Here is a 25,948-nt window from a genome sequence, read left to right as displayed (position 1 = left end):
TGTATCTTTTAAATTAAGATTGTAAAGTGAAAGGGGCTTTACAGGAACACCATGTGATACTGTTAGGGAGATATTAATCAATTATTATAACCATAATTATCTGGCTTTAGCAGCACTCTAAAGTAAAACTTAACCAACAGCTCTATCTACTCTAGTCTTGTCTGATTTTGAACATGAAATTTGTTGCTGAAGGCAACTGCAACCAAATCTCACTGACTTTCATTAATTAAAAAACCCTATAAAATGCTTGATTATTTTAATCTTTCTTGCATCAGCATTTGAAAACAATTCAGCAGATTGAGTGATCAGTGAGATCAGAGAGATGGGTTTTAATCTTCCTTCATCAATAGCCTTCTCAATGGCCATCTTCTTTGCAGTTTGTGCATTTTTGTGCATGTTTCCTGAGCCTGCATTTGCAAAACATGCTAGATTTACTAGGCATTACAAGTTCAATGTATGTAATTACGCGCACTTCATTTATAATATTACATGTATAAATTGAACCGGTGTCAAAGTTTTAATTAGAAAAGAACTAGAGGAACGTTAAATAGATAATAAATGATTACTATACGGTGAATTATATACGGCTTATGACATGTTTAGTGCCCCTCTAATTTAATTTTTTGTTGAAAAGTGCGTTCTATCTTTTGTATATTACTCTTTAAAAAATATTGTCCATGTTTATTGCATTGCACAGATCAAGTTACAAAATGTGACAAGGCTTTGTCAAACCAAGAGCATTGTAACTGTCAACGGGCAGTTTCCGGGGCCTCGTATCATCGCAAGGGAAGGTGACAGGCTTGTGATCAAGGTGGTCAACCATGTTCAGCACAATCTCACCCTCCATTGGTACAATTCTTCTACTTAGCTTTGGTTGTTTGGATAATGTTTTTTAAACTTCAAACTTTAATGCTTGAAATTTGGAGAAATTCGTAGGCATGGAGTCAGGCAAATGAGGAGTGGATGGGCAGATGGACCAGCTTATATCACACAGTGCCCAATTCAGACAGGGCAGAGTTATGTCTATAACTTCACCATTACTGGTCAAAGAGGCACATTGTTTTGGCATGCCCACATCTCCTGGCTTAGGGCAACTGTATATGGACCTATTGTCATCCTCCCTAAAAGACACGTGCCTTATCCTTTCCCCCAACCTTTCAAAGAAGTTCCCATCATTTTCGGTAATTCATCATGATTATAATATTTTCTCCAAATTCTCGGGCTATGGAACATACGTTAGTTTTGTATATATTTATGTTATTTATTATTGATGTTATCGATAACGTGTCGATATTACTGTTGGCAGCAAAACATGTTAGACATGTTATCGATAAATTTTCAACAATATCGATGTGTGCCCATTCTTCTTTAATGCCATGCACAAAGAATTTCTGAAATTTATATTGAATTGCAGGAGAATGGTGGAAAGCAGACACAGAAACAGTCATCAGTCAAGCCTTACAAACAGGGTTGGGACCAAATGTTTCTGATGCCTATACCATCAATGGTCTTCCAGGTCCTTTATACAACTGCTCAGCAAAAGGTATTGGCTAATAAGTAATCAACATTTCCTAGTTCAAAGTTAGAGCATTAGTTTTATGTATTGTAAATAAACAATGTTTAATATATTTGAACTAGATACATACAAGCTCAAGGTGAAGCCGCGGAGGACATATCTGCTGCGGTTGATCAATGCTGCGCTCAACGACGAGCTCTTCTTCAGCATTTCCAATCACACCCTCACTGTGGTCGAAGCAGATGCAGTTTATGTGAAGCCTTTCAAAACCCAAACAGTTTTAATCACACCAGGACAGACCACAAATGTGCTTCTGAGGACCAAATCTAAGTCCCCAAATGCCAAATTTGTCATGGCAGCTCGGCCTTATGTGTCCGGCCCAGCTGCTTTTGACAACTCCACAACCACAGGATTACTAGAATACGAAGTTGCTTCTTCCTCAACCAACAACAAGAACAAGAAAAAGCAGCTTTTCACACCAGTCCTTCCAAAGCTCAATGACACATTGTTTTCCATGAAATACAACAAGAAAATTCTCAGCCTAGCCAATCCCAAATTCCCGGCAGCAAATGTTCCGAAAACTGTTCAAAAGCACTTCTTCTTCACTGTAGGGCTTGGAGTTCTCCCATGCTCAAAAAATCAGGCATGCCAAGGACCAAATAATACTAGGTTAGCAGCGGCCATTAACAACGTGACATTTGTCCAACCCAATACAGCTCTTCTGCAAGCTCATTTCTTCAACCAATCAAAAGGTGTGTACACCACAGATTTCCCTGCAAACCCAGCATTCAAGTTCAACTACACAGGCAGTCCACCCAGCAACATTGCCGTGAGCAGTGGAACTAAGGTGGTGGTGCTGCCTTTCAACACTACTGTGGAGGTTGTTTTGCAGGACACTAGCATTATTGGGGCGGAGAGCCACCCACTTCACCTCCATGGGTTTAATTTCTTTGTGCTGGGTTTGGGTTCTGGGAACTTTGATCCCAAAAATGACCCTAAAAAGTACAACCTTGTTGACCCTGCTGAGAGGAACACCGTTGGTGTGCCTTCTGGTGGCTGGGTTGCCATTCGATTCCTCGCCGATAATCCAGGTAAATGCTTATATCGTAATCTTTTTCTATCGATTCACCAACACGCTACGTTATTAGATTATAAATATCGAGCAAACACAGTAAATCCTCATTAATATAAAATTGACACAATATCATCATAGCCCACACTTTTCTTCGGATTTTTTTCTTCTTTATTTGTTGACAAGGTTAATCAAGTTGGTCACTTGATTCATAAAGGTTTAACATTTGTTATCAAATGTCTTTAGTCTTGGTGAGAAATTTGGCATGGAATTAGGGTTAAGCAATCTGATTTGTTTCTTCTCTTGTACGTGATGATATGCAAAATAGGTGTTTGGTTCATGCATTGCCACCTAGAAGTGCACACCAGCTGGGGCTTGAAGATGGCTTGGGTGGTCTTGGATGGAAAGAGACGCAACCAAAAGCTTCCTCCTCCACCGTCCGATCTTCCCAAGTGTTAGTTTCACGCTTTGCTCATAGATTTCTTGTGTTTCCATTTCATTCTTTTTGTCCATTTGCTCCCCAGAAAAAGGGGATTAGTGGAAAAGCGTTAATGGTTTAGTAGTAGTTTCCTTTCCTGGGAAGGATTTGGGTTAGGTTTTTGACTTGTAAGGCCATTCAATTATTGTAATATCGAAATGTAATAGAATATCTCCTTTTCTTTTTAAGCAGTATTTGTCTCAATCATGAACTTTGGAATGCTTTCCAGCTCAAGTTTACACTTCGTTCATGCATCTCCTACAAATATTTTTTAATTAAAACCAATCGGAACTTCATATGGGACTTCCAAATATATACGGTCAGAAATCACTCCCCGCGTGTGAGCGATCGATTGTAAAACTCGATCAAAGCAATGTTTTGATTTTTTTAACAAACTATAGCATTAATGAATTGTTAGTTGTTAGGAAGAACGAAAATGAATGCGGATCGAATCCACACAAGAACGCATATGCATGATTACTTTCTGCTACTGCGATAAAACGTCATTTGTGTATTGAGTATCAATATTTTTGCACAAACATTAGCACCACGCAAGACAAGGTTACTATTGAAAAATTTATTTAGTTTAACAGTCATACTGTCACTTGTTTTTATTATTTTACAAACAAAAGCAGATTTTTCTTATTAGCACCTCACTTACTGTTTGGTATGGTTTAGTGGAGTTTTGTAAAACCTTAGATTGTTGGTTGGGTAATAGTCTATTTGTTGCTTAATTACCCAATTTGTGGTCTGGTAATGGTTTCCTTGTTTGTTAGTGTGGGCCCTTTTGTGTTTGTTTGCTTGTTTAACAAAGCATTTATTTACCTAAAAAAGAAAAACAATTGATCAATGATCCAATGATATATTAATCGAGGACTTATATGTAAGAAATATAAAATATGAAGGGTAATACCTTAAATCAGAAACGACCGGCGGCACCATCTTTGATTTTGCAAACTCGGTCACCGACTCACCAACCTCCAAATCCTCGCATTCTGCCAGCTGAAAACGACACCCAACCCGCGGGAGACGCCGTCGTTTTGACGCCGGTGCCTCCTCCAGGCCCTCCGCCACCGCCGGAGAATATTCCAGACACAATGACGCGAAGCCTCGGCTTCTCCCTGCCCGTAACCGTCGTCGTTTTGGCAATCGCATACATTTACTTCTCCACGGTCTTCATTTTCATAGACCGTTGGTTCGGTCTCATGTCGTCGCCGGGTTTGATGAACGCCGTCGTTTTCACCGGCGTGGCCGTCATGTGCGTCTTCAATTACTCGGCTTCCGTCTTCAGGGATCCGGGTCGGGTTCCCTCCACGTACATGCCCGACGTCGAAGATTCGGGTAACCCTACGCACGAGATCAAGCGCAAGGTATCGAATTCGTGCTGTTTTCTATCTCAAAGCTGTGTCGTCTTATGTAGAATCGATTTCTCTTGCTCATTTCAATAATTTCTGTAAAATTGGAATTTTATGATTTATTTTTTTGTCAAACTTTGTTAGATTAGATGTTAGATTAGCCACCGATTGGTGAAGCCAATTTTCTTGCATATATTGTGAAATTGTAAATTGATTTTGATTATGTTAATAATATGTTTTGGGAAATTAGAGGGCTTTATTTCTTTGGCCGGAAAATCGAAAGCAGGGTGCTTTAGTTTGGATTAACTTGTTAGACATTGTAGAAACTATGGAGGAGATCATGATATAAGAGCTTATAGTAGGTGCATTGGTGCTTAATTTAGCTGAGCTGATTTCGAGTTGTCGGGGAATTAGAAAAATAACATCTTCGTAGTATTACTATTCGTGTAACGTCATGGAGTCACTTTGATCCTGATTTAGTAAAACTTTGTAACAATTGCTTACATAGTTTTGTTTTTGCAAAAGAATCATAACAATTAGGATGGATTTAAAAGGAAAGATATAATTTTGATATACAGTGAATGAACCGTTGTTCCTGAAACAGTAAAAATGTTTGATCTTTTAAACTTGTAATGAAGCTGCCCAATACGCCAAGGAACTTGTAGATAATGAGCAAGTAGATAACTTGGCGTGTACGCTCCATGCTTTGAGTCACCCTTTGTGTTTTGCAGTAAATCGATGTCATGGTTTCTATTGTCATTGCAATTATATAGAAGTGTCATTAATTATAATGCATTTCCATATATTAGTGAAAGCTGTGCTTTTAATAATTGCTAAGCTGAGATGGACATGTGGTTCCAACTTCCAATACTTGTTGTTTCTACTATCTTTGAATGGCATTGTCTAACCTCAGTTTTTATTTTCAAAAAGGAAAGTTCAGAAACAAGATTACGATTGCATGTCGTGATCTTAGGTCTCCTATATCAATCTACAATGTTAAGTAAGCCGGAACCAGAACCAATCCAATAGGGTTTGCTTGCCCTTTTTCATCTACCATTCCTCTTGTATCATAATGTTCAGTAGCCCTCACGCCCTTTTTCATTTACCATTCCTCTTGTATCATAATGTTCAGTAGCCCTCACAACTAAACAATGTTCTCACATGATTGAGTGGGGCCAACTCGTGTTTGTCGGTATGCCCCAATGCTGATACTTGCAGGCTATGATCTTTGTGTACCGCACCGAAAGCAATGGCAAATCTATATTTGGAAAACTAACCGCCTCTCTAAATCCAGACCTCCCAGATTTTGTTATTCAAACTTAGCGGCATCACCTAATCAGTCAGTTTTTGCAGAAAATGCCAACTTTCCTTTACTTACATGTTTCCCAGTATGCTCGAGCACTGATACTCATGGGGTGTGATCTTTGTATAGATGTGCATGCATCAAATGGAAAATCTATATCTGGAAACTCTAACCGATTTATCCACCAAGGTTCATTTTTTAATTTTAACCTGCAGTTTGTCGCATAAAATGCCAATTCTCATAGGTAGAAATAGCATTACTGGACGTCAAGATGTTTGGTGTGATCTCCCTATTGGGTGAACGAAACGTCCAAACTTAATTGTTATTTTATTCTGGATATTATGCTGTTTTAAAGCTAGAGCATTGTTATGTTGCCACATGTACTTGTGCCTGATTGTATTCTTACGATCAGTAATTCTTAGGCATTAGCTAAGATGACATAGGATGGGGTGGGTTGAGGAGGAGGTAGGCCCTGGGTTAATATCTTTCTTTTGTAAAAGGCTTTTCACATACAAACTCTTGATAAGATTATACTTGAGAGAAAAAGACATCAAACTTGTTATAATTCTGATTCCCTCTGGGTCTTGCTCTTTGATGTATCTGGCAATAGGTCATTAACTTTGACAAGCCAAAATCCTAACAAAACCTAATATTTTAGAAACACACTTCTTGCCTTGCAATGAAAGAAGGGCACCACAATTAAGAATCAATTAGAACACAATAAGTGGATGGTTGAGTTTTATTCCCCCTGACATTGAGCTTTTGAAGTGTTTCTAAAACAATATTATTAAATGTTTTGATAAGAGCTTACTGTTCTTGCATTTCACTCCTTTAGATTTATAAGTTAGGTTCTGTATCATGTGGAAAGAAACTGGGAATGTTAGTATATTGCCTTCTTTCTATTTTGTTTGATAAAGGTTTCATCTGAATCGGCTATCCAAAGTTATTTTTAATATTGTTATTTAAAAAAGAGAAATAAACGTAGATGCAATGGCTCTTTACTTGGAGCAGGCTGCAGGATATATTATAGAAAGTGGGAGTCTTTGAGTTTTAGATAATTGTTGGGTGAATGATTTTGCAGGGAGGGGATTTAAGATATTGCCAAAAGTGTTCTCACTATAAGCCAGCTCGTGCACATCATTGTCGTGTATGCAAAAGATGTGTTTTGCGCATGGTATGCTTTATCCATCTTATTCTTTGACGCCTTGTATTTCCTGGATAATGTGTTAACGTGCTGCCTCTTGGTTGTAAAGGATCATCATTGCATATGGATTAATAACTGCGTTGGCCATGCAAACTATAAGGTCTTTTTCATCTTTGTTGTGTATGCTGTAATAGCATGCCTCTATTCCCTGGTAAGTTATTGAGTTACTAAACCCAATTTGACATTGGCATTTTTTTCCTGACTGCTGTAATTGTATGCATCGACCGCTGGGAATTTTGTTTTCCTTTCTTCATGTAGAAAATATGCCTGTTTCCTTTTGATCATACATTAGTTTTGTAGCCATAGAAGGTGACTCTCTTTGTAGTGAAAAGATGGTCAACGCTTAAGATATAATTTTCTTTCTTTTCCTTTATTTATTTCATCCTGTTTAACATTGGATCTGCGGTTAAACTTTCAGGTTTTGCTCGTCGGTAGCCTAACTTATGATCCCGAAAAAGAAGACCAGGAAACTGGAGACTCTTTTCAAACTGCATATGTAAGGTTAAGTGTTGGGTTTATGTTTGATACTTGGATACAAGACAGCTTGCTTATCATTTTTCTCTTTTCAAGTTTCAGGTCATTTCTGGGCTGTTGCTAGTTCCCTTATGTGTGGCGCTGAGTGTTCTTTTAGGTTGGCATATCTACCTCACTTTGCAAAACAAGACCACAATTGAGGTTATTAGGAATTAACAAGTTGTATATTATTGTTCTTTTTTTGGCGGCAAATCTGATTTAGATATCTGGACCGCTATTTCATAGCACTTATTTTTCCTTCTTTCTGGCAGTACCATGAAGGAGTGAGAGGTATGTGGCTTGCAGAGAAAGGAGGGCAAATATATTCCCATCCATATGATCGTGGTGCCTATGAAAATTTGACAACGGTATTTTCCCTCCCACTTTTATTTGGTGGTTAAAACTATGTAAACTCTTCATTAATGTTGTTTTCGTGGTTTAAAGTTTTAGCTTCTCTAGTGGCAACTCGGATCGTATTTAGCCTATAGAGCTTCTCTGCTCTGTTCAACCTAAAAGCTAGAAACTAGAATGATTGTCTACAAGGCCAGAAGTGTGACCAATGCAAATTGAAGCACCAACGGTGCAATCTGAATCTACCTTTCGGTCTTATGGTAGATTGTGATTTTTACTTTATTTTACAAATCGATTACATTCAAATCATATTTGACTGCTGTAGGTACTGGGACCAAATATCTGCAGTTGGGCATTCCCCACATCGGGACATATTGGATCCGGACTTCGCTTTCGTACCGCCTATGATTACCCTTCTGGAGCATCAATGTCAGAATGAATTTTTCCCGGGTTCATGATCTTGATTTTCATTCTCACAAGACTTACCAGTGTGGTCGGGTTGGACGGACCTGTCTTGTGATGATGTCTGGCAGTCCTTTTCCAGTGTTCCCTACGAGTCGCTCCAAAAGAAGCAAAAGGACTTTTCCTTGTCCCCTACTAATGGAATTCATGGTCTAGGAGTTCCTGAAACTGTTTGTTTCAACGAAACGATTTTAGGGGAAACAATTTATTATAGGGTCCTTGTCAATAGCCGAAACTAATCGGTCTCTGAGAAACTAGGCGCAGGATGTGAGTTTGTTTTTTCGCTTGTCGTCGGGTAGTTACTTTGAACCATTGTTTTACAGTTTTACAGCATGGTCTTCAGTTGATAGGGTTTTGTACAGAGGGGAGAATCAGCATCCCAGCTTTTACCAGCCAGGGCAGCTTTTGTAGAGACAGCGGGGTGTTTGTGTAACTTGGAAGAATTGTAATCCTTTGTAACGTTAAAGAAATAAGAGAAATGGTGGTTCACTTTTTCTTCTTTTACTGAAAATCCTTTGTTCAATTGAAATTGCTAGCATTTTTAATTCCGTAGTTGCTTTTTTGGGTTCGTTTGGTGTCTAGATTGGATGGCGATGGATGATCCGCTATAAGTAAGGTATGTTAAAAGGAAGAAACGAAAACAAGGGATGTGCTATTCACATACCCCAAATTATATCCGGGGTAAAGTAGGAGTAGCCGAAATTGAAGGAAAGATGAGAGAAAATCGGTTACGGTGGTTTGGACATGTGCAAAGAAGGCCTACTGACGCTCCGATTAGAAGATGCGACTATGGGACAGAGGTTCAGGGCCGAAGGGGTAGAGGAAGACCTAGGAAAACTTTGGAAGAGACTCTAAGAAAAGACTTAGAGTACTTGGATCTAACGAAGGACATGACACAGGATCGAGCACAATGGCGTTCTAAGATTCATGTAGCCGATCCCACTCAGTGACTTGGATTTTCCAAGTCTCCAACCGAGAAGTTTTCCTCACTCGGGAAATTAAGGGAACACTACCCCAACCTACATGCTCCACTCAGAAAGCTTCAACATACAAGCTTCAACAAAAGAAAATTCAAAGAACTTAGCGAAGAAGGCTTTGGTGTATTTAACACAATACGTTGAAATGAAGGAAAGCTTATTTATTGATATCCCCGATAAGCTACAAATATGTACATATACATGAGTCAAAATAAACACACAAGAGGGAGCATTCACAAAGGTTGCTTAGGAGAAGTCTCAGCAGTCGGTAGAGCCCCAGAAAGAGAAGGCACCGGAGGGGGATCATTTGGAGCCTCAGTACTGGACAGAACCCTAGAAGGAGGAGGCATCAGAGGTTGATCATTTGGAGCTTCATTACGCGGTACAGTCCCAGAAGACGAAGGCAATAAATGCCTTTGGAACAAACCCACAAATCTCTGATGATCAAGTAAAACCTGACCATCAGTTTCCTTCATCTGGTCAAGCTTCCTTTTCATGTTTGTAGCATAGTCATGTGCGAGCCGGTGCAACTGTTTATTCTCATGCTTGAGCCCTCTAATCTCCTGTTTGAGACTCATCACTTCAGCCGCCAATGATTCAACTTGGCGGGTTCGAGCAAATAGGCGTTGGGCCATATTAGATACAGAACCTGCACACTGAACACTGAGAGCCAGCGAATCCTTAACAGTTAACTCATCAGACCGTTTGGAAAGTAGTCTGTTATCTTTGGGAGTGAGAAGGTTCCTGGCCACCACCGCAGCGGTCATATCATTCTTCATCACGGAATCCCCAACGGTAAGAGGACCAGTAGGGGAGACGAAGGATGGGCGCCATATGTTGTCTGGAGAAGGCGGGGCTGCCTCTTCAACAAGGTTCAAGTCAAAACGACGGTCGGAGGGGCCAGACATTTTCAAAGGTGTTGAAGAGAGAAGAGGTCGGACAAATCAAGATCCTAGAAGTGCAAGAATGAAGCTTCTACTGGTGGAGATTCAAGTGTGCTTTGGAACTTAATGCCAGCCCCTATAAAAATCTGCACTCGACGGAGCTTCAGAAATCGAAGAGGCGCCTGCTCAGAAATCGAAGAGGCGTTTGCTTTCTCAAAAGCTGGGCTGCTTAGAGATTACGAGGGTTGATCTCAGAAATCGAAAAGGCGTTTGCTTTCTCAAAAGTTGGGCTGCTCAAAGACCACGAAGGTCGATCTCAGAAATCGAAGAGGCGCTCGCTTTCTCAAAAGCTAGGCTCCCCAGAGACCACGAGGGCCGATCTCAGAAATCGAAGAGGCACCTACTTTTCCAGCCTTGTCAGCACCTGTCACACGCACACTCAGCTTTGCGGAAATTATGGGCATTCTGTCAAAGACTTCTGGGGAGGTAGAAAACACATGAATCTTACTGTTCAATCACCCACTTCCCACACGCAACAATAGCTCATGGGTACCACAGATAACTTTGCCAAAGTTCTCTGCCAAAGTTGAGCACGTGAAGCTTGCAGCTCCCACTACATCGCTCTGACCAAGAAGGGTAAAAGAATAGCAAAGAAACAGCACTAACAAAGTTTAGACCCATAAATTTTGAAGGTCTAGCTACCATATTATTACCCACAAGGGTAAAGGAACAGTACCACTGCTGGATAATTGGAAAGTCCCTGTGTGTCAACCTCTGTGCTTCGTGGCAAGGTAGACTAGCAAACATGCCCAACCTTTACTCACATTCGAGAAAACACTCCCAATAAGATTGCTTGCTCCAAAATCGAAGAGGCACCGTCCTTCGAATCTCGAGAGCCAGACTCCCAACATGACTACTTTCTTAAAAATCGAAGAGAGGGTAAAGGAACAGTACCATTGCTGGATAATTGGAAAGTCCCTGTGTGTCAACCTTTGTGCTTCGTGGCAAGGTAGACTAGCAAACATGCCCAACCTTTACTCACATTCGAGAAAACACTCCCAACAAGATTGCTTGCTCCAAAATCGAAGAGGCACCGCCCTCCGAATCTCGAGAGCTAGACTCCCAACATGATTACTTTCTCAAAAATCGAAGAGACACTGCTCCCCGAATCTCGAGAGCCAGACCCCCAGCATGATTGCTTTCTAAAAAATCGATGAGGCATCGTTCTCCGAATCAATCGAAGAGGCGCTCGCTTTCTCAAAAGCTGGGCTGCTCAGAGACCACGAGGGCCGATCTCAGAAACCAAAGAGGTACCTACTTTTCCAGCCTTGTCAGCACCTGTCACACGCACACTCAGCTTTACAGAAATTATGGGCATTCTGTCGAAGACTTCTGGTGAAGTAGAAAGCACATGAATCTTACTGTTCAATCACCCACTTCCCACACGCAACAATAACTCATGGGTACCACAGATAACTTTGCCAAAGTTCTCTGCCAAAGTTGAGCACGTGAAGCTTGCAGCTTCCACTACATCGCTCTGACCAAGAAAGGTAAAAGAATAGCAAAGAAACAGCACTAACAAAGTTTAGACATATAAATTTTGAAGGTCTAGCTACCATATTATTACCCACAAGGGTAAAGGAACAGTACCACTGCTGGATAATTGGAAAGTCCCTGTGTGTCAACCTCTGTGCTTCGTGGCAAGGTAGACTAGCAAACATGCCCAACCTTTACTCACATTCGAGAAAACACTCCTAACAAGATTGCTTGCTCCAAAATCGAAGAGGCACCGTCCTCCGAATCTCGAGAGCCAGACTCCCAACATGACTACTTTCTCAAAATCGAAGAGAGGGTAAAGGAACAGTACCATTGCTGGATAATTGGAAAGTCCCTGTGTGTCAACCTTTGTGCTTCGTGGCAAGGTAGACTAGTAAACATGCCCAACCTTTACTCACATTCGAGACAACACTCCCAACAAGATTGCTTGCTCCAAAATCGAAGAGGCACCGCCCTCCGAATCTCGAGAGCCAGACTCCCAACATGATTACTTCCTCAAAAATCGAAGAGACACTGCTCTCCGAATCTCGAGAGTCAGACCCCCATCATGATTGCTTTCTCAAAAATCGAAGAGGCATCGTTCTCCGAATCTCGAGAGCCAGATACCACAGACCACTTTTTCAAAGTGCTCTGACAGAGTTAAAACAGGTGAAACTGGCAGCTCCCACTACCGTGCTATGACCAAGCAGGGTAAAGGAATAGCATTACTACTTGTTGTTAGGGAGACTCCTATATATGTCGACCTCCATCCCCAACGGACAGGCAGACCTGCAAAAATGCTCAACCCTTCATCATATCTGAGAGGGCACTCCCAACGAAGCCTTTCGAAATATTCAGCTTTCTTTCCCCCCGATAATACCTCTGCAAACAAGCTATACTAGAGCAAGAATATCTCATATCATCAGGGTTAAAAGCAAGAGTATCCCATATCATGCTTTTTCCCTGTCTTTTCTTTTGGCCTTGTTTTTACCTGCAAGACAAGGAGAAAGAGAGCAATCAGTCAGCACTTGGAATCAAGCTTCCAGCCAGGAACTGACTGCCTGGAACCCCTTACCTGATTACTTACCTGGCATTGCTCTCGAGTACTCATCCTCAACATCTTATGTTTCTAGGGAAGATTCCGCATCTGCTTGAGGAACAGATAGGGCAAGTGCGAAGGATACAAGGAAGCATGTGGAGACAAGCGTAACAGCACACGTGCCGATACATCCATTACTCTGTCAAAAGCAAAAGTATCCCATATCAGCAGGGTGGAACGTACTCTAGATTTGATGGACTTGTTTTGACCCTCAAATTCTTCAGTCGGCCTTATACTCTGGAGGAAACCAGAAAACCCTCCAGCTCAGTTCAAGAATAAGCCTGTGGAAAGTTACTTCTTCAAAAGCAAAAGTATCTCATATCATCTCTTCTCATTTTTCTTCTCTTTATCCTTCATGCTGCTGCAAGATGGGGAGAAGGTGAACAATCAATCGGAGCTCTGATTTCTTACCTTGTCTGTCACCTCTTTCAGCAGACCCCCTAGCTCGGCGACTTGGGGGACTCCTACTACATGGTTTGTATCGCGCTTGACCAAGCCTGAAACTACAAGTAAGGTTCAAGTGAAATTGATACATTACCTTGTGCATCTCCACCAGTTAAAGATACCACCCCTGGATGGAGGAAGAGTACTTCCAGAGAAGATGCCTTATCTACCTATGAGACAGATAAGGCAAGTTAAGACGACACCACACTTCGATACTTAGAAGTTTCGTGATTACGAGATCATTCTCCCACAATATTTCCTAATGTCATTTGTACTAAATCATTCACTTGTACTCACTAAAGGAGAGCTTGAACCTATGTACTTCTGTAAACCCTTCACAATTAATGAGAACTCTTCTATTCCGTGGACGTAGCCAATTTGGGTGAACCACGTACATCTTGTGTTTGCTTTCCTATCTCTATCCATTTATATACTTATCCACACTAATGACCGGAGACATCTAGCGAAGATCACAAAAAAACGACCGTTTTCGCTACCTAGGATCTATCTTGCAAGAGAACGGAGAATTAGATGGAGATTTCAACCATAGAATACGAGCTGGATGGAAAGAGTGCATCTGGCGTGTTGTGTGACCGTCGTAGGCCACTGAAGCTCAAGGGAAAATTTTATAGGACGGCAATAAGGCCAGCGATGTTGTATGGCATAAAATGTTGGGTGGTGAAGCATCAACAAGTACACAAAATGGGTGTAGCGGAGATGAGGATGCTTCGTGGGATGTGTGGGCACACGAGAAAGGATAAGATTGGGAATGAGGATATCCGAGGTAAAGTAGGAGTAGCCGAAATTGTAGGTAAGATGAGAGAAAATCGGCTCCGGTGATTTGGACATGTGCAAAGAAGGCCGACTGACGCTCCGGTTCGAAGATGTGACTACGGGACAGAGGTTCAGGGCCGAAGGGGTAGAGGAAGACCTAGGAAAACTTTGGAAGAGACTCTAAGAAAAGACTTAGAGTACTTGGATCTAACGGAGGACATGACACAAAACCGAGCGCAATGGCGTTCTAGGATTCATATAGCCGACCCCACTTAGTGGGAAAAGGCTTTGTTGTTGTTGTTGTTGTTGATCTTCTTTAATTAATTCGATCTGACAGTCGAAAATTAGAAGAGTATGTGAGAAGTAAAATAGGGTGTGTGGATATCACACTCTTGAAAACAATTGTGACCAACTTGGAATGCATAATTTTATAATTTCCGCCTTTCATAATGATTGAGGAAGCATGGCAGAGAATGTATACGATCAGACAAATGCGAAGTAATAGAAAGAAAGTCATTGTGAATAAATCGAATAAAAAGGATTGACATCGGCAAAATTCTACCTTAAACCAATCACTACAAGCAAAATGAAGGTATGGGCCTAGGTAGGACTATTCGCATAGATTCAATAATCAACAAACTTCATTCAACTCACTGTGAAAGCAAACTCGAGCAATCTGGTTGATATGGACCAACTAAGATGGGGTTCGGTATTCATACGGGTCAAACGATATGATAGATTGCTCAGTCAAAAACTTATCAATTTCAATCCTCCCAAAATGAAAGGATTTAAAGAGATCAGTTTACTTCGCATCTTAATCCTATTCCGATCCTTTTAAAATGAGAAACCATTCAACCACACCTTCAATATTACAAATGATCTATCGTATGCCAATTTCATACACCAAATGAGCTTTATACGTACATATAGTTATCGAAGGGAAAAGTTGTACAACAACATGTACAATTTATTTTACATTTTACCCCGCAAAGTAACTCATACCTAGCATCCCACTTTCATTATTGTTTGTTATAAGGGAAGATTAATTGAATGAGTGAAGGCTGACTTTTATGAGTGCAAATAAAAGCTCCAATAAAAAAAATATAAATAATTTTTTGTGTAATTTTTCTTTAATATAAAGTTTTTGGCATCGCTGCTTTGAATCTTATTTAACTTAATTTATCTTCGTGATTTTTTAGTTTTGCTTTACTTTTAAATTTAACAATTTTAAAATTCAAATAAAAAATCTGATATAGAAAATAGAAAATCAAATTTAACAATTTAAAATTAATGAAAACTAAAACATTTGTAACACTAAGAATGACTAGTAAGCAGCCTTTGAAATTTTCTCGATATGGTCGATATTTCAGTGGAAATATCATAAAAAACAGAAAAGAATATGGAGACTTCACCCCTATCGGAGAAACTCTTTTCAACTAAAATCGACAAATTTCGTTGATATTTCGACATATATGTTAAATATTGACAAACTGTCATATGATATTGTTTGGACCCGATTTTACATCATCGGCCCAAGTAATCGAGGCCGTTGAGTAAGCATAGCTCCACACCGTCAGATAGAAAAGTTAGGATAATTTTGTTGTTAGGATAATATTATGATTTTTAATCATAATAATTATCTTTAATAATGAATTATCTTGACACTTTTCTTATTTGAGATAAATACACACAGCTTCAGATAATGAAGTATGCAGAACATGATGATATTATGACGTCACTTGGGAGCTACTAATGGGATTGAAGTCTGAACAGGTTATTATCTATATGGTGATAATTAAAAATGAATTTAATATTCATGAGATCAAGTGCATGCAATCTCCTGCGTGGCAAATTATTCTCAAAGCCTAAGTTCTATTCTTAATATGGATGTGGGTGGTACAATTCGAATGGACTTTGAATTTATGGACAAGGTTGAAGCACGTGGCTTTGTCTTGGGATATGGTGGTGAATTTCATCAATTGCTTTTCAGAGTTTAAGCTGATGAAGGAATTGTCATGCAGGCATGTGGTCTTCATGGGGGAAACATACATGATGGATTTGATTGGTGAAGTGATTGCATGGATATAAACTTGTTTATTTTATGGAGATAAACTTGTTTATTTGTGGTGACGTGATATCAAGCCTAAAAAGGGGATAGGCCTTAGTCTATGGCACGGATCAGCTGTACTAGTTTGAGTTGCAGATGAACTCTACTTAATTATTAAGCTGTGCCAAGCAAGTACCTCAGTCCTATAAATATAGAGGCAATGGCAACGAGAAAAGGACCTCCTATTCAACACACAACTACCCTGCGCAAACTCTCTCAACAACTTTGAGATTTTTTATTTTCTCTTTTCGCTAACACATCTTCCGTTGGCATCAACAGCATTGTGAAAGCAACCGGTGATATCTTAAGTCGGCATAGATAGCTCTGTCGTCGTAGAATCAGCCGATCTCGCAGCATCTTCCGTTGGCATCAACAGCACTGCGGCGAGGACGGTTGGTTACCTATCCAAGTCTCGGTTGAGAAGGATTTTCGAATCCTTATTGATTGAGGTCATCTCATTAGCCTTCTCGGCGAAGTGAGGTGTTACAGTTTACTGAGCTCGGCGCATTGCACACCGAGTTGTTTTATGATTGGATACTCTCAAGTGGGATTTAGAGTTCGGCATTCAGACGGCCGAACCACGTTCACTATTAAGACCTATATTCGCTTTGAGTATTTGTGTCCCTATACTTTGGTGTCGATTCGGCGTGAGTTTACTCTGATGAATAACATCACTGTGACCGAATCCGACGATGACGATTTGTGAACTTTGTAAGAATAGTAGCCTTGTCTTCAGGTTCGAGAACCCAAAAGGCCGAGACGTGTTCCTTCCTCGGTCGCAATCGCAAGACGCAGAAGTCAGCCGCGCACCCAACGCAACATCAACAAACTTACTCCTCGGTCGAGCTCGGCCCACGAGTTGGCACACCCCGCATTCACCGAAGGACGTAGTTAGCTTATAGATTACTCGGCTTGCGTGCCACGTAGACTTGGTAGTTTCTAGGGTCAACAGATATTCTCTAAAGTTTCATTTTAAATTTTCACGTTTTTAAGCAAATTTTCATTATTTCGATCGAAGACAACTGATATCAATATTGATATCTATTGGTATATGCATAAATTTGCATATCAATATTTTCACTGATAATGATATTTTAAAGACCAGTGGTAAGTGACATTAAAGTGACGCTCACTTTTGTGGAGAAATTTTTCAGTGTACCAGGAACACGACCCAATATACCAGTGTCATAATCACTATTCTAAAAATTCCTGCCTAAGTGTCGCTAGGCGGCTGGCCACCGCCTCGAATAATACCTAAGCGTTTGAAAATTGACACCTAGACTTGATGAGGTGCCTACCTAGACCGCTAGGCACCCGCCTAACCCACCCAAACCCGTCTAGGCACTGACTCACTTAGACAAAAAATAGATAACTTTTATTTTACATTTTATTTTTTCCAATAAATTGTAAGAGACTTGTTGAAACTTGAATTAACACACATTATATGTTTGTTCCCTATGTTTTCATCATGTTCCAATAGCTCATTATATATATATGTCATTCTATTTTTGTAGTTTATGATGAAATTATATATATTTTAAGTATAAATAGATACTTATTTATACAAAATATAATAGATTTAGTTAAATCCACTTAATTAGCCTAGACCCCGTCTAGGCGCTAGGCCCCAGCCCGCCGCCCAACTAGCACCTAGCATCTTTTAAAACCTTAGTCATAATACAATATTTAGAAATTTTTTTTCTAAGTTTTCAACCAATTGTATTGTTACACTTGGTGTATTGGGCCGTGTTTTAAGCACACTGAAAAATCTTTGTTTTTATGTTAAGTATATGCAGGGTTGTAGCCAGAATTTTCAAATAATAGGGTTATAACATCATCGAAAAAAGCATCATTAGGCCATTTCGTCAAGCACTTAGTAGGCACATGTTAATTCTAGTCAACATTATTCAAAAGTTTGTGCCAACATATGTTGACAATTACTACTTTTTGTAAGATACTATGTAGTAATGTTAAAGATAGTCAAGGTTTTTCAACTAAAGTATTTCATCGAGTACATGATGTACACAATAGAGTCGCATACAAGAAAAAAGAAAATGAAAGACAAATATAATAAAAGAAAATAGAAGAAGTAGAGGATGAGATTGCAATTTAGTTTGCTTTAGTTGTTTACAGCGATCAGATACAAAGACTCCGCCACTGGGTGTATGCAATAGATTTTTGCTTTCAAATGGTGATTCGAATAAAAAAAAAACTAATGAAAAAAATTTAAAAACTTTGAATTTTAATCAAAATGAAAAAAATGTGTTGTAAGTGAATAGTACCAGAAGTTACTTTTTAAAGTACAAATGTCATTTTTGTGAAAAAATGAGCAGTACTAGAATGTTTTGTTAAAACTGGTATAAAAAAATGATGCGTTTGTGTACATTCGACTCTGTGCCAACTTGATGGGTCGCTGATTGAACCAAGGATCTTCGCGCCAAACCACGTGGACTCGCAATGGCTCTATCCGACTCATCATCCACCACGCGGCTCCCATGCAAACCGTAACACGCGCAAGACTAAATCTCCTTGCCTGCAGAACACGCGCTACCTTGTAACCGTTGAGTGAGACAGAGACAGGGAGAGGAATATCCATGTTTCTCTCCCGTACGCATTGCAGGTAGCAATCCTCGGAGCCCAATCTGTATTATTTTCCTTCGTCTCACTGAGTTGAGCTGAGTTGAGTTAGCTCGTCCAGTTCGTTTCTCTAGATCGACATGGAGATGGAAGGATTCAAAGAGAACCCATCTGAGATCCACAGGTTTTGGTTTCTGGGTTTCTTTTTGTTTTTTAGGTGTGCTTACTTTCAACCTTTTTTAATCTTTTTTTTTAATCATTTTTTCAGATCACTAGCTCTTTGTTTGTTAACTGTTTGACTTAATCAAGTAGCTAAATTTGACGAGCGGATTAATTGTTACTGCTGAGTTCAGCTGCAAGTAGCCAAATTTAGAGCGTGTTGTTAATTAATTGTCATTTTTGGGATTATTTTTTGGGTTTAAAGGAGGCAATTTTGAGGTAGAGATGAATTCAATGTCCAATTGTTGCTTCCCTGAGCTCAGCAAACCAGCCCTTGGTCAATGATTCAAACTCAAGGTTGAATATTTTTTATTGGAGCAATATTCCACTTTATTTTAGATGATACTCAATGGGAGGCCTGTTTGGGACTTCTTCTTTAAGAAGCACATATGCTTATAACCACTTTTGCTAGAAGTGCTTTTAGTAGATCATGCATAAAAAACGAGTAGAAATCCAGAATCTTGCTGGTGTTTCTTCAGAAAGTGCTTCTATGATCCTGAAGCTTTTTTAAGTTTTTCAGTCGAATGTAGTCAGTAAAGTTTTTGGTTGTCAGAAAGCCTTTTTTTTTCCAGAAGCAGTCCTAAAGAGGCCCCATGTTGACCTAATCCCTCTTTTTGTTTTCTTGTCAAAAATCTAGGAAACTTGAAATAGCTGCTAGTTCTGATTGTCCAAGTTTTATTGGTAATTGCAGCTTTTCTCATCTTTGTTCTGCTATTAATGTCTTAAACAGCTTCCCTGTCATGAATGTTATAAGTCCGATGAAGAAAAGAAAATTTCACGAGGAGCAATTAGGCTTGCCACCACCAAAGCACAGGTGCTGGGCACGAGTATTTCCATCTGATGAATCCGTCTCCATGTTTGATGGAAACCTTGAAATAAAGAATATGCAAAAACAGACACTGAACAGCAAGATAGACGGGGCATCCCTGGATGACAGGTCTGAACCTGAATCTGGAGGAGGCAGCAATAGTTTCGCCCGAGATTCTGGTTATGCAACGTCGGTTTATGGTGATTCTAAAGTCGGGCCCGTGTATGCACAGACATGCCAATACGATAGGCCTTCCACTTCATCAGGGAAAGGCATCAGCCATAGTGCAGATGAACTAAAATATGTGAATGGAGACCATCAACCTATGCATCCACACGACAAAATACAAGAATTTCAGAATCTTGAAGAACACATCCAGGAATTTGGAAACCGGATGGATTACATTTTCGCAGAACACGGAGATGACTGCATTGAGGAATGTATGGACACAGGTTGCGAAGATCTCATCTACCCCAACGGTTTGAAGCCGAACACATATGTACTTTCATCCGGAAGATGGAGTGTGAACCAAGGTAATTCAGGTGTCCTATTGAAAGTTTCTGTTTAAGGAATTTCTGTTTGCCTTTACATGTGGAATTTATCTTTGTTTTTACCATTTACTGATCGGCATAGAATTTTCGTCGTCGTGTTTGCAGAGGGTCAATCAGCAGGCAGCAGCAGGAAGCCAACCATTGATCAAGAATTCGAGCAGTATTTTTCCTCGCTAATGCTGTAGAACTCATTGCTCCAATGTGGAGCAATAAATCTGTATTTAAAAAAAAAAAAATATATATATATATAAAATATGTTGACCAGGATTAATCTTGAAAGAGTTTTGGTTCTCGCACACTAGGGAGCCCCAACTCTTTTTTCAAATAAACGATAAGATATTTACAAGGATGATCGGCCTCCAACTTACCCGCATGTGCGATCCAATGAGTGGGATTTTATACAAAAAAAACCTCGATGCACATGCTATTCAAACCATTTAACTTGAATTGTGTTTAATTCAGTTTGATTTCCGGTGTAAAACTTTACATTCATCAACCATATGAACGAAGACTTTCACTCCAAAAAAAATACACCACGAATTATGTACACAAAACATCTCTCCGGAGAAAGAAAATCCGTAATATTCTTTTCATGACTCGGGAGATGTTAATGTAGCAAAATAATATAATCATAATTTATCATGTAATGAATATTAAGTTAATGCCAAAAGGGGGAGGTATCATTACAAGTTCACTCAAGAAAAAGGGAAATCCGGACAGATTGTGACTCAAAATCAACACTTCGGAAGATCGGACGGCGGAGGTGGCAGCTTTTGATTCGCTTGCGGTCCATCCTGGACGATCCACGCCATCCTCAGCCCCCAACTTGTATGGATATCCAAATGACAGTGCATAAGCCACACCCCTGAAAAACATATCATTAAATGTTACAAATTACTCATCGAGACAATTCATTATGTTTTGTTACTGAACTGTGAGTTGAGTGTACCTGGATTGTCTGCTAAGAAACGAACCGCAATCCACCCACCAGCCGGAACACCAGCCGTGTTCCTCTCGATGGGGTCCACCAGATTAAACTTAGCAGGGTCCTTGTTAGGATCGTAGTTCCCAAACCCTTGTCCAACTACAAAGAAATTAAAACCGTGTAAATGGAGAGGGTGGCTCTCGGCACCAAGAATGCTAGTGTCCTGCAGTACCAGCTCCACACTTGTGTTGAATGGCAGCACCAATGCCTTCGTGCCATTTGCCACATTTGTGACATTTGGCGGCGTTCCGGTATAGTTAAATGTCACTAGAGGATTGGCTGGAAAATCTGTGGTGTAAACTCCATTGGATTGTCCAGAAAAATGTGCTTGAAGCATTGCTGTTGATGGAAGGGCAAAAGAGAAATTGTTAACAGACGCTGCAAATTTCAGGCCATTGGGACCTTGGCAAGTTGAATTTTGGGGACAAGGGGCTGTTCCAAGACCTATGGTAAAGAAGAATTTTTTGTCCACGGTTTGGGGAACGTTGGCGGGGAATTTCTTGGAAGCCAAGCTACGGAATTTTTTGGCTAAGTTTTGGACGAATTGGGTAACATTGACAAACTTGGTGGCATTGAAAGGTGGAAGACTCGGTTTGAAGAGAGGAAGGGTTTTGATGGAAGTGTGAAGAGTGGTTATCGGGTGCTCATATTCGAGGATTCCAGCCGTGGTGGTGTTGTCTAGGGTTCCACGCCCGGTGAAGTAAGGACTTGCCAGGATGAGGAATGTGGCATTGGGAGAATTGGGCTTGGTTTTGAGGAGGACGTTTGTGGTTTGCCCTGGGGCGATGAGAAGCGTATCGGTTTCAAAGGGTTTGGTGTAGACAGCATCGGCTTCAACCACCGTGAGAGTGTGGTTGGCTATGCTAAAGAATAGCTCATCATTGAGAGCGGCGTTGATCAACCGGAGGAGGTATGTCTTCCCTGGTTTGACCTTTAACTTGAATACATCTGCAAACAACCACCCGCCCACACAAAAGCATTACAATTTATTTTGTTATGTTGTCAAACAGTTTGACATCTTTGCATTCTCATTTATAGTCTAATAACATAACAATATGTCATAAACACACTACCTTTAGATGAACAGTTGTACAAGGGGCCTGGAAGACCGTTAATGGTGAATGCGTCCGAAACATTAGGTCCTCCACCGGTCTGAAGAGCCTGATTAATTACAGCCTCAGGGTCTACATTAAACCACTCTCCTGCAACAAACCCAAATCCATGCAAATCAAAACAATTTCCACAAACATTAATGTCCATGCAAATTTTCAAAATTGTCACTAATTCTAGCTAGCTTGCTATACTTAATTACCAAGAAGAATGGGGACCTCCTTGTAGGGTTTCACAAAAGGGTAAGACTCATTGCGCTTTGGGAGAATGATGATAGGTCCATAGATGGTAGATCTCAGCCATGAGACGTGAGCATGCCATAGCAGAGTCCCTCTCTGCCCTTGGATGGTAAAGTTATATGTGTATGACTGGCCCATCTGTATAGGGCATTGGGTAACGTAAGCTGGACCATCTGCCCATCCACTTCTAAGTTGTTTAACCCCATGCCTGCTCTCACACACATAACAAACACAGACATGAATAGTAGCTTTGTTTCTTCCTTTCAATCTCCACATTTGCTAATTTAGACATATAGAATGTAATTAATACATTAAAATTAGAAAGAAAAAGAGAAATAAAACATCAATATATAATTAATAAATGAGATTATTAAATATTGAGGGACGAAAATTGAAGTTGTTCAAAGAAATAAATGTCAAGGCATCAATATATAATGTTCTATTTAATATATATCTGTTAGACCGAGGCACTCCACAGGGGGTTTTGGTATATATCTGGGATCCAACTTGGTTTCGTGGAGCTCCAAGAAACAGAAAACTGTTTCCAGATCAAGCACGGAAGCTGAATATAGGCAACTTGCCTACACTGCTACTGAAATATCATGGCTCAGGTCTTTGTTTCGTGACTTACAACTCCCTCTTCTTCGTCCTCAAATCTGGTGTGATAATGTCTCCTCCATTGCATTGGCGTCGAATCCTGTTTTCCACTCACGAACGAAACATTTGGAGGTTGATTATCATTATGTTCGGGAAAAAGTGGTTCGTGGTGAGCTTCTTGTTAATTTTATATGCTCTCGCGATCAGGTGGCTGATCTGTTCACGAAAGGGCTGTCTTCCTCAGGTCTTGGCTATAAATATACGCAACCCAAGGCTTTCTGGGTATGCAAAGTTGATGTGAAACAACCCTCTTGTCAAATATACAAAACCTGCAGTTCTTAAGTTTGTATAATATCACCTTGTTAATAAACAAATAAATAAAATAGATTGCATACCAGTGAATGGTGACATTGTTTGAGACATGATTGACCACTTTGATGAGGACTTGGTCACCCTCCCTTGCCACCAACCTAGGACCTGGGAATTTTTCATTCACACTTACAATGCTCCTTGTGTTGCACAATCTAGTCACATTATGATACTTAATCTGTATATGATAAATAAAAGAAACAGTTAAAAACTAGTGAAGTTAAATTTAAGAAGCTGTTATGGGTAACATTACGCAATAGTAAAAGAAAAAAATGAAGTAGTTCAAAGAAGAATATTGAGGCTTTCAAGGTGTGATGAAAAATTGTACATTGAAAGTGTGGTGTCTTGTTATGCCGGAAACAAACTCCGGCGTCAACAATGCCACAACACAAAAACTGAACAGAAAAGCTGCCATTGAAGTAGAACAAGGCAAATGAGAAGAACCCATTATTCTCTCTCTCTTTCTCTCTCTCTCTCTCTCTCTCTCTCTAGATTGATACAATGAGAGTAAGTGTAATCTAAAGAGGTCAAGGCATCATAATATAGGAGAGCATAGATAGAGATGGCACGAAAATGTAATTGTTCATATTCAACTTCACTATTGAGATGGTTTCTACTTGTCTGCTCCGCTTTGGTGTTGGTCGAGCTGAACTTTAGAGTGTGGTTTAAGTAAGATTTTACCTGTTCCATCAGTACTAATCTCCGATTAGCATAATTACCTTCTGATCTTATTTTATTGGAGGGATATTAAGCACAAGCCAAGGTTCATGTTGTGGTCCAAATTTTAATTGATTATGCAGTTAAACAGTCAATTAATCCGTGTTGTAATACTTAGCGTACAAATTGTAAAATTAGTGTTTCTAGATGTCATGGCGTTATAGGAAGTGAGTATCTTTCTTTTTCTTTTAGGTCTTCGAATCCGAACTACACAACACAATGCTTTCTAAGGTTGTTGTTTTCAACTAATACGACTAACACGATATCAATGTAATTGAAGTTGTTGCAATGAAATTCAATGCTTGTGAAACTTGACATGTTATATTGTTAATTTGTAAATTTATACCGCATAATAAAAAAATACTATATAGTTTATTTTTTGGAATATGTATCCAATAGTCCGCCTTTTATCGGGGCGATAATAACCAGCCTTTCGTGCAAGTATAGTCGACTGATAATGTGAATTTTTTTCATTTCTAATCTATGCAGTAAAATAATTAACCCTATCAAGGATGGGATCATAAAATGGAGAAGGAAATTGATAAAAGTGGTGTAAGTTGAACGGCCTATTAGGACCAGTGATTGTTAAACATTTGGACGAAATTCGTAATTTAATGTTTGAATGATAGTATTTCTTATGGACAGGCTTATAGGGGTGAACGACAAATGACACAATCAAACAAACTCTGTAAGTTAAGTTTGAGTGCCAAATCCTATTATGCAGCGACTTATATGGTCGGATGACCAATAACGCCTTCTGACGGAATCCGTAAAGAGCCATTGGCAATCAGGCTGGCCCTGAGATTTTGGGGTCCTGTGCGAGACTCCAAGGAGGCCCTTAATAAGTATAGAATTTTGGTTGATATGTTTTCTTTTACTTTTTAATTTTTATGATTATTTATAGATTGAGTTAAAGAAAAAATTTCGTGCTGTGGTTAGATATCTATTTGCTATGTAAAAGAAAAAAATTCGGTGCTGTGTTTTTGGGTTCGAAACTCTTTATTTTAACATACCCAATAAAAAGCCCTTAGAGGGTCTAACATTTTGTTGCTATGTTTTCTTTTACATTTAATTATGGTCACATATAATTGAAATGATGTAAGGAAAACAAAAATCTTAGTGTGGCGGTTAGGTACCTAATTACATCCCCTATGTTTTTGGGTTTGAAACACCATGCTTTAAATTAAACAAAATTAAAACAGAACTCATTCTTTTAAATACCAAAACAATTAAAATAAAACACAAAAGAAATAAAAATAAAACATTAAATAAACACCACATACCCAAAAAATTAAAAAAAAACACAAAAAAAAGGCGCTAGGTAGAGTCGAACCCAGTTTTATGGATATGGATTATGGATAAGAAGCGGAAGACAATTGGGCAATTTAAAAACTTATACTATATCTATAGGTAAAATAAAATCGTAATCGGGGGCCTTTCTGAATTGGAGGCCCTGTACAGTGGCACCACTTACACACCCTCAGGGCCAGCTCTGTTGGCAATTTGGCATTACTAGGAGTTATCCCTTAAATTGATTTATTTGATATTCAAATTGAATGAATTTTCTAGAAATAATCTTTACATGATAATAAAGAGAATGAATAATTTTAATTATAACGTTTGCATAACCAAATAATATCACGTTAAAGAAACGACTCAATCCATACTAGCATTCAGACGGGAGAATTTTAAGAGGTCCAT

At 39.5% G+C, this 25,948-nt stretch overlaps 4 protein-coding genes across 10 annotated transcripts; 3 read left to right on the top strand and 1 right to left on the bottom strand.

Moving 5' to 3' along the window:
• The first annotated feature begins 268 nt into the window (after window positions 1-268).
• On the top strand, window positions 269-3,257 carry LOC103433435 (laccase-17-like). The gene is made up of 6 exons (XM_029101194.2): window positions 269-454; window positions 698-849; window positions 937-1,181; window positions 1,415-1,543; window positions 1,639-2,607; window positions 2,917-3,257. Exons 1-6 carry the CDS (start codon window positions 323-325, stop codon window positions 3,045-3,047), a joined length of 1,758 nt encoding a protein of 585 aa, XP_028957027.1. The 5' UTR covers window positions 269-322; the 3' UTR covers window positions 3,048-3,257.
• A 662-nt stretch (window positions 3,258-3,919) lies between these two features.
• LOC103433433 (probable protein S-acyltransferase 16) lies at window positions 3,920-8,765 on the top strand. Of its 4 annotated transcripts, none has more exons than XM_008371698.4 (7): window positions 3,920-4,436; window positions 6,806-6,898; window positions 6,978-7,079; window positions 7,347-7,424; window positions 7,505-7,603; window positions 7,714-7,809; window positions 8,118-8,765. In XM_008371698.4, the coding sequence occupies exons 1-7, from the start codon at window positions 3,966-3,968 to the stop codon at window positions 8,229-8,231; spliced, it is 1,053 nt and encodes a 350-aa protein (XP_008369920.2). In that variant the 5' UTR covers window positions 3,920-3,965; the 3' UTR covers window positions 8,232-8,765. The 4 variants fall into 4 exon arrangements, with proteins under 4 accessions (XP_008369920.2, XP_070676717.1, XP_008369919.2 ...); XM_070820616.1 differs by having other exon boundaries at window positions 7,886-8,765; XM_008371697.4 differs by having other exon boundaries at window positions 7,499-7,603.
• Window positions 8,766-18,579: 9,814 nt separating this feature from the next.
• Window positions 18,580-20,501, top strand: LOC103419332 (protein FAR-RED ELONGATED HYPOCOTYL 1-like). Of its 4 annotated transcripts, none has more exons than XM_070820615.1 (4): window positions 18,655-18,869; window positions 19,077-19,168; window positions 19,602-20,212; window positions 20,336-20,501. In XM_070820615.1, the coding sequence occupies exons 3-4, from the start codon at window positions 19,612-19,614 to the stop codon at window positions 20,413-20,415; spliced, it is 681 nt and encodes a 226-aa protein (XP_070676716.1). In that variant the 5' UTR covers window positions 18,655-18,869; window positions 19,077-19,168; window positions 19,602-19,611; the 3' UTR covers window positions 20,416-20,501. The 4 variants fall into 4 exon arrangements, with proteins under 4 accessions (XP_028957024.1, XP_028957023.1, XP_070676716.1 ...); XM_029101192.2 differs by having other exon boundaries at window positions 18,696-18,836; XM_029101191.2 differs by lacking the exon at window positions 19,077-19,168 and having other exon boundaries at window positions 18,580-18,836.
• A 165-nt stretch (window positions 20,502-20,666) lies between these two features.
• LOC103450249 (laccase-17-like) lies at window positions 20,667-24,043 on the bottom strand. Its single transcript, XM_029101189.2, has 6 exons — window positions 23,859-24,043; window positions 23,557-23,708; window positions 22,528-22,772; window positions 22,289-22,417; window positions 21,180-22,163; window positions 20,667-21,095 (listed from the first exon to the last, which is right to left on the bottom strand). Exons 1-6 carry the CDS (start codon window positions 23,976-23,978, stop codon window positions 20,965-20,967), a joined length of 1,761 nt encoding a protein of 586 aa, XP_028957022.1. The 5' UTR covers window positions 23,979-24,043; the 3' UTR covers window positions 20,667-20,964.
• Between the last annotated feature and the right edge of the window lie 1,905 nt (window positions 24,044-25,948).

This window comes from Malus domestica, chromosome 04 (assembly GCF_042453785.1).
Source record: "Malus domestica chromosome 04, GDT2T_hap1".
NCBI lineage: Eukaryota > Viridiplantae > Streptophyta > Magnoliopsida > Rosales > Rosaceae > Malus > Malus domestica.
The sequence above is the reverse complement of the archived record's forward strand: the minus strand, read 5'-3'. Positions and strand labels throughout refer to the sequence as shown.